Raw genomic sequence first — 14,319 nt, 5'->3', positions numbered from 1 at the left:
CGCAAAAGAAACAAAAAAAGAAATTTAACTAAATACTGTGTAAAAAATAGTAACAAACAACAGAGAAACAAAGCACAAAAAACTGACACAATTAGGCCAGAAGGAAAACTGAGTTCAACTCATTTTAAGCTTTTAGAAGTTCAAGAAGAAAAATGAAGAAAAATGATAGAAATTATTAATTTAAGCTTGGAGAAGTTGAGTATACATCCTGCAGTATAAGTACCAAAAGTATTTTAAAATACACACTTTTCAGGCCCAGCATAGAGGCTCAATTGGCTAAACTTCCCCTTCAAGTGCTAGTATCCCATATGGGCGTCAGTTCATGTCCCAGCTGCTCCACTTCCCTTCCAGCTCCCTGTTTGTAGCACGGGAAAGCAAAGAAGGATGGACCAACGATTTGTGACCCTACACTCACGTGGGCTCCGCTCTTGGCTTTGGATCAGCTCAGCTCCAGTCACTGCAACCACTTTGGGGAGTTAACCAGTGGATGGAAGATCTTTTTATCTGTCTTTCCTTCTCTATATACATATCTGCCTTTCCAATATAAATCAAGCTTTATATATATATATATATGTATATGTGTTTGATAAGAAAATATATATGTCTTTCTTTTTCTTTGTGTATCTGCCTTTCCAATGTGAGTAAATCAATCTTCATATATACATAACATATAATATATATAAAGATATATAAAAAAGAAAAACATCACAATTCAAACCCAGTAAAGGACTAAATATAATAATAATAAAACAAAAGTCATGAGAGGAAAAAAAGCACAGGATTAGATAGCAGAATTACTCTGAAATATATTAGCAGATATATATATAAGTAAATGTTTTACAATTAAAGGATGATGGTTATAAACCAGCTTTACAAAAAATTCAAAAGAAAAGATAATGGGAATAGATTTTCATAGTCAACGTCTATGCTATTATAAAAGGCATATTTAGATTAGGACATTGGAGTGAGTATTTAGCCTAGTGGCTAAGATCCCCACATTCCAGCTGGATTCTCAGCTCAGTTCCTACTTCCTGCTTCCCACCAATGGAGACACTTGGAGGAGGCAGTGATGGCTTAAGTTACTAGGTCCCTGCCACCTACTAGGGAGACCTGGACTGTGGTCCCAGACCCTGAAATCAGACCCAGTGCAGCTCCAGCTCAGCCCCATCCATTGCATATTTATGGGGAATAAACCAAGGGATGGAAGCCCTCTCTCCCCCAGCTTCTCTCTCTTTCTCTCTCGGTTTGGCTCTCTCTCACTCCCTCTGTCCTTTCTTCCCCCTTCTCTCTTTTCTCCTTCTTTCTCTCTCTGACTCCCAAATTTAAAAAGAAAAATGATCTGAAAGTTTGAACACAGAAAGAATGAGAAAGGACATACCTTGTAAGTGTTAACTAAAGAAAAGCACACATCAATAGAAATCATAAAAATTACACTTTCAGGAAAAAAAGCACTGTTAGAGATAAATATGACCACTTTACAAAACTGAAAGCTTTAATTTACTAAGAAAATACAACTATTTAAAGCCACCTCTTCATATGCCCTTAAAATTATAATGTGAAGATTAATGTGCAGCTTCTGGCAAAGTAACTAAGATGACATTTTGGATACATGCATCTGATAGCACAGTGCTTCACTTCTTTTCCTTTATTTGTTATCATTTGTTATTGTTGTTGTTATTGGAAAAGCAGTTTTATACAGAGAAGGAGAGACAGAGAGAAAGATCTTCCAACCACTGGCTCACTCACCAAATGGTTGCAACAGTTGAGACAATATAAAGCTTCTTCTGGGTCTCCCACTTGGGTGCAGGGTCTCAAGGACTTAGGTCATCCTTCAGTGCTTTCCCAGGCCACAAGCATGCAGCTGGGTGGGAAATGGAGCAGCCAGGACATGAACTGGCACCCATATGGAATCCCAGCATTTGTAAGGTGGAGGTTTAGCCAATTAATTGAGGCATCACACCAGGCCGCATGTGCTTGGCTTCAAACCCTCACTTCCTGCTTCCAGTTCTACCTTCCTGCTAATGGGCAACCTGGAAGAAGCAGCAGCAGCTTAAGTGCATAGGCTCCCACTTCAAGCCTCCTCCTGACTTTCCTCTGGCCAAAGCCCAAACGGTCGGGGCATTTGGAGAATGAACCAGCAAACAAAAGCAGGTCCTTTCTCTTCTCCACCCACCACAGCCTTATAAACTAATTAATTAATTCAAAACAATTTAAATGATAGCACAAATATAAGGAAAAGAAGCAGGATAATCCTGATAGGAAATTCCAACACATCATTGATGATCAATCAAATAAGCTTCTAAAATGTTAGTAAATATGTGAAAGAATTGTACAACACAATTTATGAACCTGAGCTAATGGCCATATATTTTCTAAATTTAATTATACAAAATGATGACAGAAAACAACTGTGTCAATCCTAAAATGCCCACAATAGCTAAACATTCTTTTCAAACTCTCCTGTGTCATTAAAATAATTGCCTACTTACTAGGCCAAGGAAAATCTCAACCAATTTTAAAGACTCAGAAATCAGGCGGCATATAGACTGTAGACATGCAATTCAGGTAAAATTGAAGGTTAAAGGAAAGTAAAAGAATTTCCTTTATATTGGAAATTAACTTACAAATTTACAAAAATTTGAATATTTCAAGCTGAATAAAAATGTCATAAAAATAGTGAAATGGGTTATAAGAATTTGTACAGAAATTTATGATCAGATTTCACATTACAAATATTAAAAACTGATGACACATGTAATTCTTAAATCATTGTAATACTAGAAAAAGGCAACAAAAACTTGATACTAACTATATTTCTAGAATTTTATGCCAAGTAATACTGTTATTAATGAAAGAAAGTAACATAACAAATATTTAGAGATTAAAGAAACACTGAGGTCGCTTAATTAAAAAAATGAAGGATAGCAATAGAAAGGGCAGTTTCCTACACGAAATAATGAACTTGAAAACAGAAGCAAACTTTGCTGACATTGAAAAATAAAGGACTGTCTGTGATTCAGGGAAAACCCTCAATGTAAAAACAGCACTGAATCCACTCAATTCTCTGTATGGCCTAGAAGGTCAAATCATTGTAGAACTTTTTTTTTTTAACTTAAATATATGAAGAACTTTCCAGAGAAATACTATGAAATTGGTATAACCTGTAAGCCAAATGACAGGATAGCAGGCAAAATCTTGCCTCCTAAAGATGACCTTGTACCCTATGTTAGAATAGGTCTATACCGAAGGTGTAATTAAGATGACAGCTTTTGCAACGGGCAGATTGCCCTGGATTATTCCTACATGCTCAGTCTAATCATATTTGCCAAAAACAGAATGGACAGTGTGAGAAGGACTCAGCCTGCAAGGTATAAAACTCAGGTGATGCCTGAGAATATGGATTCTTGTTCTTTATGTATATAACGGGAAAGCTTAGGAATAATTCTGTCCCTCTCCAAGCCATCCAGCTGCTCCCCAGTGGCCACATTACTCGGTGGTCACTGGTGATTCTACCTGTTCTATCTCATGCCTCTAGACCCTAACGCAGAGTACAGTCCATGGTGCTGCTTCCACAGCTCAGGCACATCTAAGTCTTGCCCTGTTTGGTTAGGAAGCTCCTCTCTGTAGCACCCTCTCCTGGGGGCCTGGAACCCTCTCCTGGGAGGCAGGGAGGAAAAGTCGGGTTAAATGTACTCTCCAGGTTTACACTGTAAATCTAATTTCTCTTTCAGGCAGCCCCCATTTTCCAGATCGTTAAAGGATAAAGACAGTGGGTGAAACAGGAAAAGTAGGAATGAGACAGAAACCCCAACCACTCCCAAACACAGCTTGTACCAGACAGCCTAATTCAGATGAATATTTCATTCTGAATTACATATGGCTCAAGTGTCAGTTTTCTGCTGCTTCATAACTTGGAGCAGGAACAAAGGTGGAGATTGAGTTCAAGCAATGACAGGAAAGTGACTCAAAGTACAAGGAACTTTAAAAGATGAAGAAGAAAGATTTCTGAAGAAAGCAAGCAAATTCATAAAATTAGGATCCATCTGGGTACAGGGTTACATACATGGGACTATGGGGGAGTGCCTCTATTTCTAAGTCTGTGATGAATACACAAAGATAGATTTTTCTACGAAATCGAATAACTCAATTTTTGTTTTCAGTTGCTGTGTGAAATTAGCAAAGTGTTGAATGTACAGTCTTGCAAGGTCACTGTTCATGTAAATTTAGAAACAGACGTACAGTTCAAGTTATTGAGGGAAACAGAATTCTCTGGCAGAATGTGTACGCTGGGAAAAGGACAAGAACACAACAACGGGAGCACCAGGAGGATTTTGTCTTTTTCCCTCTCTCTTTCAAGGAAATGTCAAAATGATTCTGAGAAGAGCCGGAGATGTAGAGAGAGACGCAGTGGGGTGAGTGTCACAGGAACTGAGTCAAGAAAAAGGGAGAGTTTTAAACTATTCGAAATTTCAGTTATTCCAGATGGAACAGGGAAGAGAAGGTGTGGGTTTTTAGCAGTCATTCATTTTATTGCCCTAATTCATTTGTACATTACTTACTATATCCCCAATCTATAATTTTGCTTAAGGATAAAATATTCAAATTTAGAGGTTATTTCAATGTCTAAGCAGCCACGATTTTAGGACATTTTTATCCAGTAATTTTTTTTTTAAGATTTTACTTATATATATATTTTTTTACTAGAAAGGTAGGTTTACAGAGAGAAGAGACAAAGATCTTTCATCTGCTCATTCATTCCCAAAGTGGCTGCAATGGCTAGAGCTAAGCTGATATGAAATCAGGGGCCAGGTGCTTCCTCCAGGTCTCCCACGCAGGGTTCAGGGTCCCAAGGCTTTGGACCACACTCCATTGCTTTCCCAGGCTACAAGCAGGGTGCTGGATGGGGAATAGAGCACACAGGACATGTATTGGCACCCAAAAGGTAAGATGAGGATTTAGCCACTAGGCTATTGTGCCAGCCCTCCAGTAATATTTCTTTAAAAATCTGATGAGATTTCCAAATTTTCAAGTATAAAAAGGAAAATAATTCATATAAGTTAAATTCAGATTTCAGAAAATCATTTTTCATTCCTAAGTATTCTTAAATTACTAAATCAAGAAAAGGATATTTTAGTATCTCTGAAAAAAATATAAATAAGGCATATTTCAATTAACCAGATAGATGGAACTAATAGGTTGCATTAAAAAAAAAGTTGATGGAGGTCAATTTCCCTGTCTCCAGGGGGAAGTAATCTTAAACTTATCCTAACAAGCATTCCGTCTTCAATACGACCTGTTGTTAATTCTCATTCCATTTAGATTAGTCGGAACTGTATAACTCCATGAGGATATGAAAACCCTACCACATGTAGTTTCTTTTTCATATGATTTGGGTTTAGACCTTGAGATCTAAGATCGCTATATACTATCATGCAAATTTAGCATCTTGTGCAATGTTGTTCACCGAATTTAGAGATAATTTTATTGCTTAACTTGACTATGTAGTTTGGTTCCTTGCTGTACTTCAGTAGAACTGAGGATTGCTAAATTTAAATGTGCACAGAACATTAATGGACAAGACCCCCAAAGCACACGTAACGATGGCAGAACTAAACCAATGGAGCTATATCAACTCAACAGCTTTTGTGTCGTACCCCTAGAGTGGAGAAAGAACCAACAGAATTTTAACAATATTTGCAAACCACTGACAAAGGATTACTATCCCTAGCATAGCAGCAATTTAAAAAACTCAGCAGCAAAACCCAACCAATCCAGTTGAGAAATAGGCAAAGGAATTCAATACTTCTCAAAATAAAAAATGGAAATGGTCAACAAATATACGAAAAATGCTCAACTTCCCTAGAATTTAGGGAACTGCAGCCCCTAAAAAAGACTACAATACAAAACAGTAATGAACACCGCTGAGGATGTAACCAAAGGGGAACATTGACACACAACTGGAGGGAATGTAAATTAGTGCAGGCACTGTGGTAAACAGTATGGAGATTTCTCTAAAAACTAAAATAATTTAAAAAAAAACACTAGAAATAGGCTTGCTATGTGATCAGTGATCCTACTAGTGGCTGTACACTCAAAAGACATGAACACAATGAATCTAGCAGGTACCTGCACTACCAGGTTTATAATAGCACTGTTCCCAATAGCCAAAATGTTGAATCAACCAAGGTGTCCATGATCAGATGAAGATAAGGAAAACGTGATATATAAACAGAATGGGCTATTATTCGGCTACTAAAAAGAATGAAACTCTACCCTATTCAGGAATATGGTATAAACTGGGATACATCGTATTGAGTGAAATATGCCAGACACAAAAAGACATATACCGTAATTCTCCTTTAGACTCAGGAGCTACAATTTAAAAAGTAAAGAAAAAATTATTTTAGAGAAAGAAATGACTATGTTTATATTACTATATACACAGTTTTCTAAAACTTTGCTTTATACCTTTGTGAAATCAATAGGTAGGATGTTATACTACTGTCAGATTGGATTACATTTATAATTTATTGTGTATGGGTAAAATGACTGTTTTTCTATTTAAATATTGTTTATAGGTATTGTCTATATTCCCACTAAACTAAATCTTCTTTGCTCTTTATTTTTACTAAACTTATTGTTCAGTGAAGTGTACGTCCTTTACTGTAGTCTAAATCTAGAAAATATTTCTCAAAAGTTAAAAAATCTATATATTAAGCAGAAAGAGGGAATCAGGATGCATGCAAACAGGGGCAGAAGACTGGAATGTCATTGTGTGCTTAGAATTGCACCTGGTCTGTTAAATTTTAATTAACAGTAAAACAAGTAGAACACTAAAACTAAAAGTCATCTTTCCCATCGCCTGTTTTTCAGCTATATCCCCAACTTGCTCACAACAAACTGAGGAAAAGTCAGAATAGCAAATTTAACTTTGATCAACAATAAATGCTGTCCAAACATTCTTTCTCCAGACATACAAGCTATTTTCAACATTCTCATTTATTCATTTATGCATTCCTTCAATACATTTTTGAGAGATATGTGATGAAAAATAATTATCTGAAATATAATTGCAATAGTCTCTAGGCATATAATGGTGACAAAGATCCTCAGTTCCCTCTATTAGTTTTAAAATATGATTTCCTATTTTTTTTAACAATACTCACATCTTTTATTCATTGATCAGTTGGTCAAAATTTAATGGAAAAAATGGACATAGACTGTGCTTGAGAATAAATCTCAAGAATAGAAAGCACAAAGACTCTAGACAAAATTTCCTTATTAACTATATTTCTTAGAAAGTCGTCATTTGTGGAGGCCAGCAGCCAATACTGCAGTGGGAAATGGTTAAAGCACTTGGGCCCCTGCCACTTAAAAGGGAGATTCAGATGGAAGCTCCTAGCTTTGGCATGGCCCCACCCTGGCCTTAGCAGCCATCTGGGGAGGGAGCTAGTACATGGAGGATCTCGATAGATAGATAGATAGATAGATAGATAGATAGATAGATAAAGAGAGATGTAGAGAGAAAGCTCTGCTTTTTTTTTTTATTATTGGAAAGGCGGATATACAGAGAGGAGAGACAGAGAGGAAGATCTTCCTTCCAATGATTCACTCCCCAAGTGAGCGCAACGGCTGATGCTATGCCGATCTGAAGCCAGGAACCTCTTCCGGGTCTCCCATGCGGGTGCAGGTTCCCAAGGCTTTGGGCCATCCTCGACTGCTTTCCCGGGCCACAGGCAGGGAGCTGGATGGGAAGCGGGGCTGCCTGGATTAGAACCGGCGCCCATATGGGATCCCGGTCGTGCAAGGCGAGAACCTTAACCACTGCGCCACCGCGCCGGGCCTGAAAGCTCTGCTTTTTGAACAAATAAATAAATAAATCTTACTTCTAAAATAATCAGCATTTGATGACAGGAAGGAAATGCACAAAGAAAAGCTGATTCTGAATTTGTAAATGGTTATTCATTACCTCACTCAGATAACACAGAAACAATGCCTGTAAAGCATGATGAAATATATTAAGTGCTTCAAGAGACATCGAGATGAATGAATGAAACAAGAAAAGCCATCGTTTTCCAGAGCCCATCAATTTTCCTGTGGTTGAATCCTCTTAGTTTGGACTAGCTGAACTTTCACCTTGCCTCTGCCATGTGACATTATCTGTGTTTACTGATATCTCTAAGCTTTAACTTTCTCATGGGTAAAGTGAAGGAAATAAAGTATCTTTTTTGCATGTCTTTTTGGTATGGCTTCAGTCAATCATGCATGAAAATCCTGTAACACCTTACTTCATAAAGTTTATCGTTTTTATAAAGTTTTTATCGTTTTGTGTTTATCGTTACCACTATCACTCTACTTTTCTTAGTCTCATATATTCCTTCCTCTTCATACTTATTGCTATCATCCTAACTCAGGTCGTTATTTTATTTATCAACCAGAGACTATTATGAAAGATTTAATTATTTATTTGAAAGAGTTACAGAAAGAGAAAGCAAACAAAAGAGAGCCACGCATTACACCTGTTAGAACACCCTCACACGGCACAGGTGGGGTTGGGTCAGACTAGGAGCTTTAATCAGGTCATCCACATGCATGCAAGAGGGCCAGGATGTGCACCAAATTCCACCATCTTTCCAGGCACGTTAACAAGGAATCACATTAGAAGGGGAATAGCCAGGACTGGGACGCCGTCCTCATAGGTTTTAGGTAGCTTAACTGAGTAAGCAACAGTGCTGCTCCCCACCCTCCAATATTTCCAATCATCAAGTTATTTAGGCTGAATAAATGGATTGTTCCTGGTATGGGCAGAACTTCCTGCCTCTCTATCACTGCTCACACTCATTCCTCAGACCAGCATTGCCCCTGCTTCATCTAAGTGGGTAAAAATTCAATCCATCTTTTACTGTTTGAGCCAAACATCTTCTCAAAGCTTTCTGTAAGTGTTATGTTTACTTTTTTTCTGAGGGAGTCTATTGAGTTTTTTGATACTTACTGATTTTTTCTTCGTAAGTCATGTTTTTTTTTTACCCTTTATTATTAGATTGATTTTATTTTAAATGAATCTGCCAGACCATAGGCCAACACAAATGATCTGAGCATTGTTATGTGAGCTTGGTTTTCTAATGTGGTTGTACAAGGTGAAGTGTGTGGGTACTGACTGATGCTCACTTTTAACACATTCTTATCTTCATTCAAACTATCTTGAGAAATGTGTAATAATAATTTCTTTTTTTAATTTCATGATACAATTCCATAGGCTCTGGGATTACCCTTACCCCTCCCCAAATCCTTTCCCTCTCCCACAGATTTTCCCCCATATTATGACAACAGTATAGTCCTTCATAAGCAGTCCGAAGCCCATCATTCTGCTATTTAACCGCATCATGACATTATGTGTCATGACATTATGGGTATGGACAATGACAGAGAGTCCAGCATCCTACTGTCAAGTACTTTCAAGTTTCATTGGGAGTCCTTTTTCGATTTGGAAGTAGAGATGCATACTGTATTGCATCTTCACATCTGGATATGACAGTCTTTATTACACAGTTACTATATATTCTCTTAAGTGAAAAGTCATTAAACCAAAACAACAAGAATAAAGTTTAAAAATGTATAATATCATGAAGTTAAATAATATGCTACTGAATGACCAATGTGTCAATAAAGAAATGAAAAAGAAAATAAAAAACATTCTTACAGAAAATAATGCTACAATATAACCTATGAGTTAATGAAGAATTTAATAAGAGAAAATAAGCCATTTTGAATAAATGAAAATAAGAACAAAAATATCAAAACATGAGCTGCAGCAAAAACAGTAATGAAAGAGTGTGTATCTTAAACACCAAGATTTTTTTTTAGATTCAAATATTCTTTGTTTCAAATGACATTGAGTACATAAAGAACAATGAAGCATATAAGAGTCTTTGTGGCTTTTTTTTTTTCCCCCAGGAAATAATTACCATGTAAGATGCCACTATCTTCAAACATCACATTGTTACTTTGATTGATAAACCAATCACAAAACTTACTTAATAAAATCATTAAAAAATTCATTAACAGTGAAGTAGATCATTGAACAATCCCTGATACTGTGAAAACACCAGATTGATACAGGAAATCAGAAGTTGGTACCAAATCTTATATGTAAGATTTTAAGAATGAAATGAAAGAGAGAATATAAGTTCTTACTTTTCTTTCCTACTGCCCAACTGACGTGCTGTATATTGATCCCCATAATCAATTAACACCAACTGTCGAGAAAAGATATTCACTTTGTTGCCTATAAATAAATCTTCTAAGCGCAGGTCATCATATTTGGTCCGTTTCAAAAAGGTACGGTGATTCTTCACATCATGCTAGAACCAACAACAATAAAGGCAAAAAATAAGTACCAGGAAGTACTGTGAACCTTCAATGAGACTGAAATTCTTACTTTTGTCATCAGAGACAAGTTCGATTGTTTTTTCGTTGCAACAATGACCAAATTCTAATTTTTTCATAGTATAACTTTTAATTCCCTAATCCAATCCAGTAATAATGTGAAAATTTGTAAGAAATTAATTAGAAAAAATTCTTTTAAAAAGTTATTAAAAAAACTTAACTTTTTTTAAAAAAAAATCTTCAACAGAAAGATTAAGTTTTGGTACATCATTTCAGCAAATGAATGCCTACCAAATCCCAGGGAAAGACAGTCACACGTCCATATTGTTGCCAGCTTAGGTCCACAAAGCGGCAACACCAAATATACCCACTCATTAAAGGCACTGTACCAAGGGAGAGTCACAAAGAAACAAACAGCAACCTCTCAGCGCAAATCTCTTCAAATTTTACTCATGTGGACATAACATCTTAAGATAACAGTAACATACTTCTGATCATAATAATCTTTAAACTTGTTTATTGTTTCTTAATCCAAAACATGAATAATATCATTTCGGTTTTCAAAGCAAATAATGTCCCATTTCTGACACAAAAAAATAAAGGCACAGTTAGTTTCTTGCATTGATATTATAATGAATATCAAAACACAATACACATATGTAATCGAGTTTTTAAAGTGACTGCATACAAAACAATGCTATTCGCCTCTCTATCCCACCAGCCTCCCCTCTGCTGATGTATTCACCATTTCAACAGATCCATCACCCGGGTAAAACAAGAGTTCGTAACGTCGGAGAAGTGCAGCATTTGGATCATACCACTCCACAATGAACACAAATCTTTCACCGTAACTCTGCAAAGAAAAACAGGATGATTTTAACACTAGCACATTTGAGCACAATCACTCCTGAATATGTCATATAACAGAAAAACAAGAATTACTCAATATCTGCAACGGATATACCTTAAAAATATTTCCTCCACATATACATTGAGTATCTTAGACATTTCAAAGATGACCTATGAATTGCTTTATCTGGAGTACTTGAATATGTTTAAAAACAGGTATCGTAGATTTGACTCTCATAACATTTTAAAGTGCTTCTGAAGGTGACAGAGTTATCAATATAAACTAGTATGAAAAAACATGTCTGGAAGGCCACTGCTCAATTTTATGAAGGTTTATCTTTCCTAAAGTTAAGTATGTACTATTAGAATACAGTTATCAAAGTTACAGTAAATATCTTTTTTTTTGTTTAGTAATTTCTGGTACTTTGTTGCTGTAGGAATAGTAGCAGAATGTGTTAGTTTATAGCCCTTAGAAATAGATACAAAATCTGAAAAGAAATTATTAATGGAGATCGTGGTAAGAGAAAATAGAGAGAGAGAGGGAGGGCAAAGGCTGACAGACCACAGTACAACTCTAACCCTCAGTGCGGGAGAAAAGCGGAGAAGTTAGGCAGGGTTATCCCTGATTGCTGTGCGGCCTAAAACAGATCCCCCGAGTTCTTTAGGTACAGAGAAGGACAGGGAAGGTGGGGTTCAGTTGAGATCTGGCTCCTGAGCAGCCAAACCCCAATGTGTGTCAGAGTATAGCACCTGGCGCCTTTGCTTCCTGCTACAGGTGGCTGCAGGTCTGAGAGATGAAGTGGTAGGGTCTCCAAAGAACAAAATAGAAAAGGTCAAGCAAATATTAGCTTTCAAATAAACAGATTTCATGTTAAAATAGTAGATGAATACCATGTATATTCTATACTATTTTCACCCTCTGATCTGTCGGAATGCACTCAAATAAGAAAATGTTTTTCAGATTGATCTGTGAATTAGAGAATAAAGACCTTTGATCTTTTAAGAAATTAATGATAATTATTCATCAAAACAATGCCAACAACAGCCATAAAATGTTTAAAGTATCTTCTTAGCTCTAGGTTCCTTATATGATTTGTATCATTTTATTCTTACAGCAATGAAGGTAATATTTGTGTTTTATGAATAAGGATAGTGAAGTTCGGAAAATTCAAGCACTGGCCCAAGGTTATAAACAAAATAATAAGGTAGACTTAAAACTTTGGTCCTTCAGACTTTGCAAAACCAATGCTACATTCCAGTCAACAGCCCTGCCTTAGAAAATGAGGCAATTCAAACAGATTATCAAGCCAATGGATCTAATCCAATGATTTTGCATCGATTTAAGAGAATAAAAAATTCTGAATGGGTCACTATGCAGGAAATTACAGATATTACATAATGTGTTGTCCATAAGTGACCACATTAAAACCACTTTAACTGGAGATTCAGACAACAATGATCTCAAGGAAAAACTATATAAACAAATTATCTTTTACAGAATAGAAAAGTAAATTGTTAACTAATTTGATACTGCCTTGTGGCAGTAAAGAATTATTTCTGTTGTCTTTACAAATTCTCTCAGAAATCCAACAAAATAAAGAGATATTGAAGGAAGAATATGCAACCCCACATAGCATGAAGCAAATACATCATTAATAAGCATCAAAAGAAAAAGAGACAATAACTGAATATACACAAGATTTTAAAAACTCGTAAGATCTTGGGTCTATTCTTGTAGAGTTTTCATCTAGAGTTTCACAACAGCACCTACCTACTCAGTGGGGGGTGGGGAGAAGCATGCCATTTTCAAAACAGTCATTCCTTTTCAATAACTGAACGAAATGAGACTCTTTCAAAATGCATGAAGAATAATGACAGAATTTCTGTTCACAGATGAGGAAATGAACTCCCAAATCAACAGCCTTTCCTCTATGACAAAAGGTTTGTCACTTCACATGCAACTTGCATTCACACCTGACTGCAACTTAGAATTCTGGTTTACCTTTGCAGCTTGATTTATTCCTGAAGTCACTGACACGTTTAGAGGTATGACAGTGCTACATCTACAATGTCCTGTTGGAGCTGTCCTTTGTCTCCTCCAAAGCTCATGTTGAAATTTAACTGCCTTTGAGACGGTTTTTGGCAACTAAATGGATTGAACTGGAAGCCATTCTTCTCAGTAGTGAAATAAGGCAGTCTTCAAAACACAAATATCAAGTCTCTTCTAGTCTGTGGCGATCCATACACGAGGACAAAGGAGTGACCTGCAGGCGGGAGCTGACATGCTGGGAGTTGATTATTGGGTGCAGCCCTTGTTTATACTACCAAACAACTGTGGGGTTTGTGCTTTTTTGTTGTTATTGTTCTTTGTTGTTGTTATTATTACCTACTTGCCATATGTTGATATCTTTACCTACTATGGTATTAAGCCTTGTTGGTTGGGGGTGGGAGTGTTGACTCTGCCAGATGACTCTGGAATCAGTGTACACAAATATCCTGCTGGGATTTTTACTTGTAAGGTATTTAGTTTATATTAGTTTACATGGAACGAATGATCTTTGTAATCTGGAGTATGCATTTAGGAATTTGCATGTTATTTCATTATTTTTTTTTAAAAACAGATCATGTTGCACTAAAGCTTTGTGATCTTTCTATTTAGAAAAAAAAACACAACAGCAGAACGAGAAGCTGGATCTTAAAGAGACGATTAGGTCAGGAGGACTCCACTCTCACTGATGGACTCAAGCTATTTTTAGTACTGTAGGAATGAGTTAGTTACTACAAGGGTCCATTATCTAAAAGGTCCGTTCCCTGGCATATGTTCCCTTGCCTCTCTGCCAAGCAATCATATAAGAATGTTCTAAGATACCAGTGACATTCTCTTGGCTCTTTCAGCCTCTAGAACCAGCTATCAAATAAATTTTTCCTTGCATATTACCCAATCTTGAGCAAGCAAGATGGCAGCATAGGGTGAGGACACATTAAAAAGGAGAAACAGCAGAGAAAAAGAAAGGGTGCCATCCTGGGAAGTAGAAGAGGTCAGGCGGACAGCAGAGGGACATCCGGAGACCCATGGAGCAGGGA

At 36.6% G+C, this 14,319-nt stretch overlaps 1 protein-coding gene across 1 annotated transcript in view; it reads right to left on the bottom strand.

The window, feature by feature from the left end:
• Nucleotides 1-14,319, bottom strand: part of NME7 (NME/NM23 family member 7) — a 187,137-nt gene that overhangs the window by 127,086 nt on the left and 45,732 nt on the right. The window contains exons 2-3 of the mRNA XM_040987543.1: nt 11,132-11,239; nt 10,195-10,361 (exon numbers count right to left, since the gene is read on the bottom strand). Coding sequence (XP_040843477.1) covers nt 10,195-10,361; nt 11,132-11,239 — 275 coding nt within the window. The remainder of the gene's footprint in view (nt 1-10,194; nt 10,362-11,131; nt 11,240-14,319) is intronic.

The sequence above is a fragment of the Ochotona curzoniae genome, unplaced genomic scaffold (genome assembly GCF_017591425.1).
Source record: "Ochotona curzoniae isolate NIBS_2020 unplaced genomic scaffold, NIBS_Ocur_1.0 contig_4754, whole genome shotgun sequence".
In the NCBI taxonomy this organism is placed as follows: Eukaryota; Metazoa; Chordata; class Mammalia; order Lagomorpha; family Ochotonidae; genus Ochotona; species Ochotona curzoniae.
This window is presented reverse-complemented; position numbering and strand designations above follow the sequence as displayed.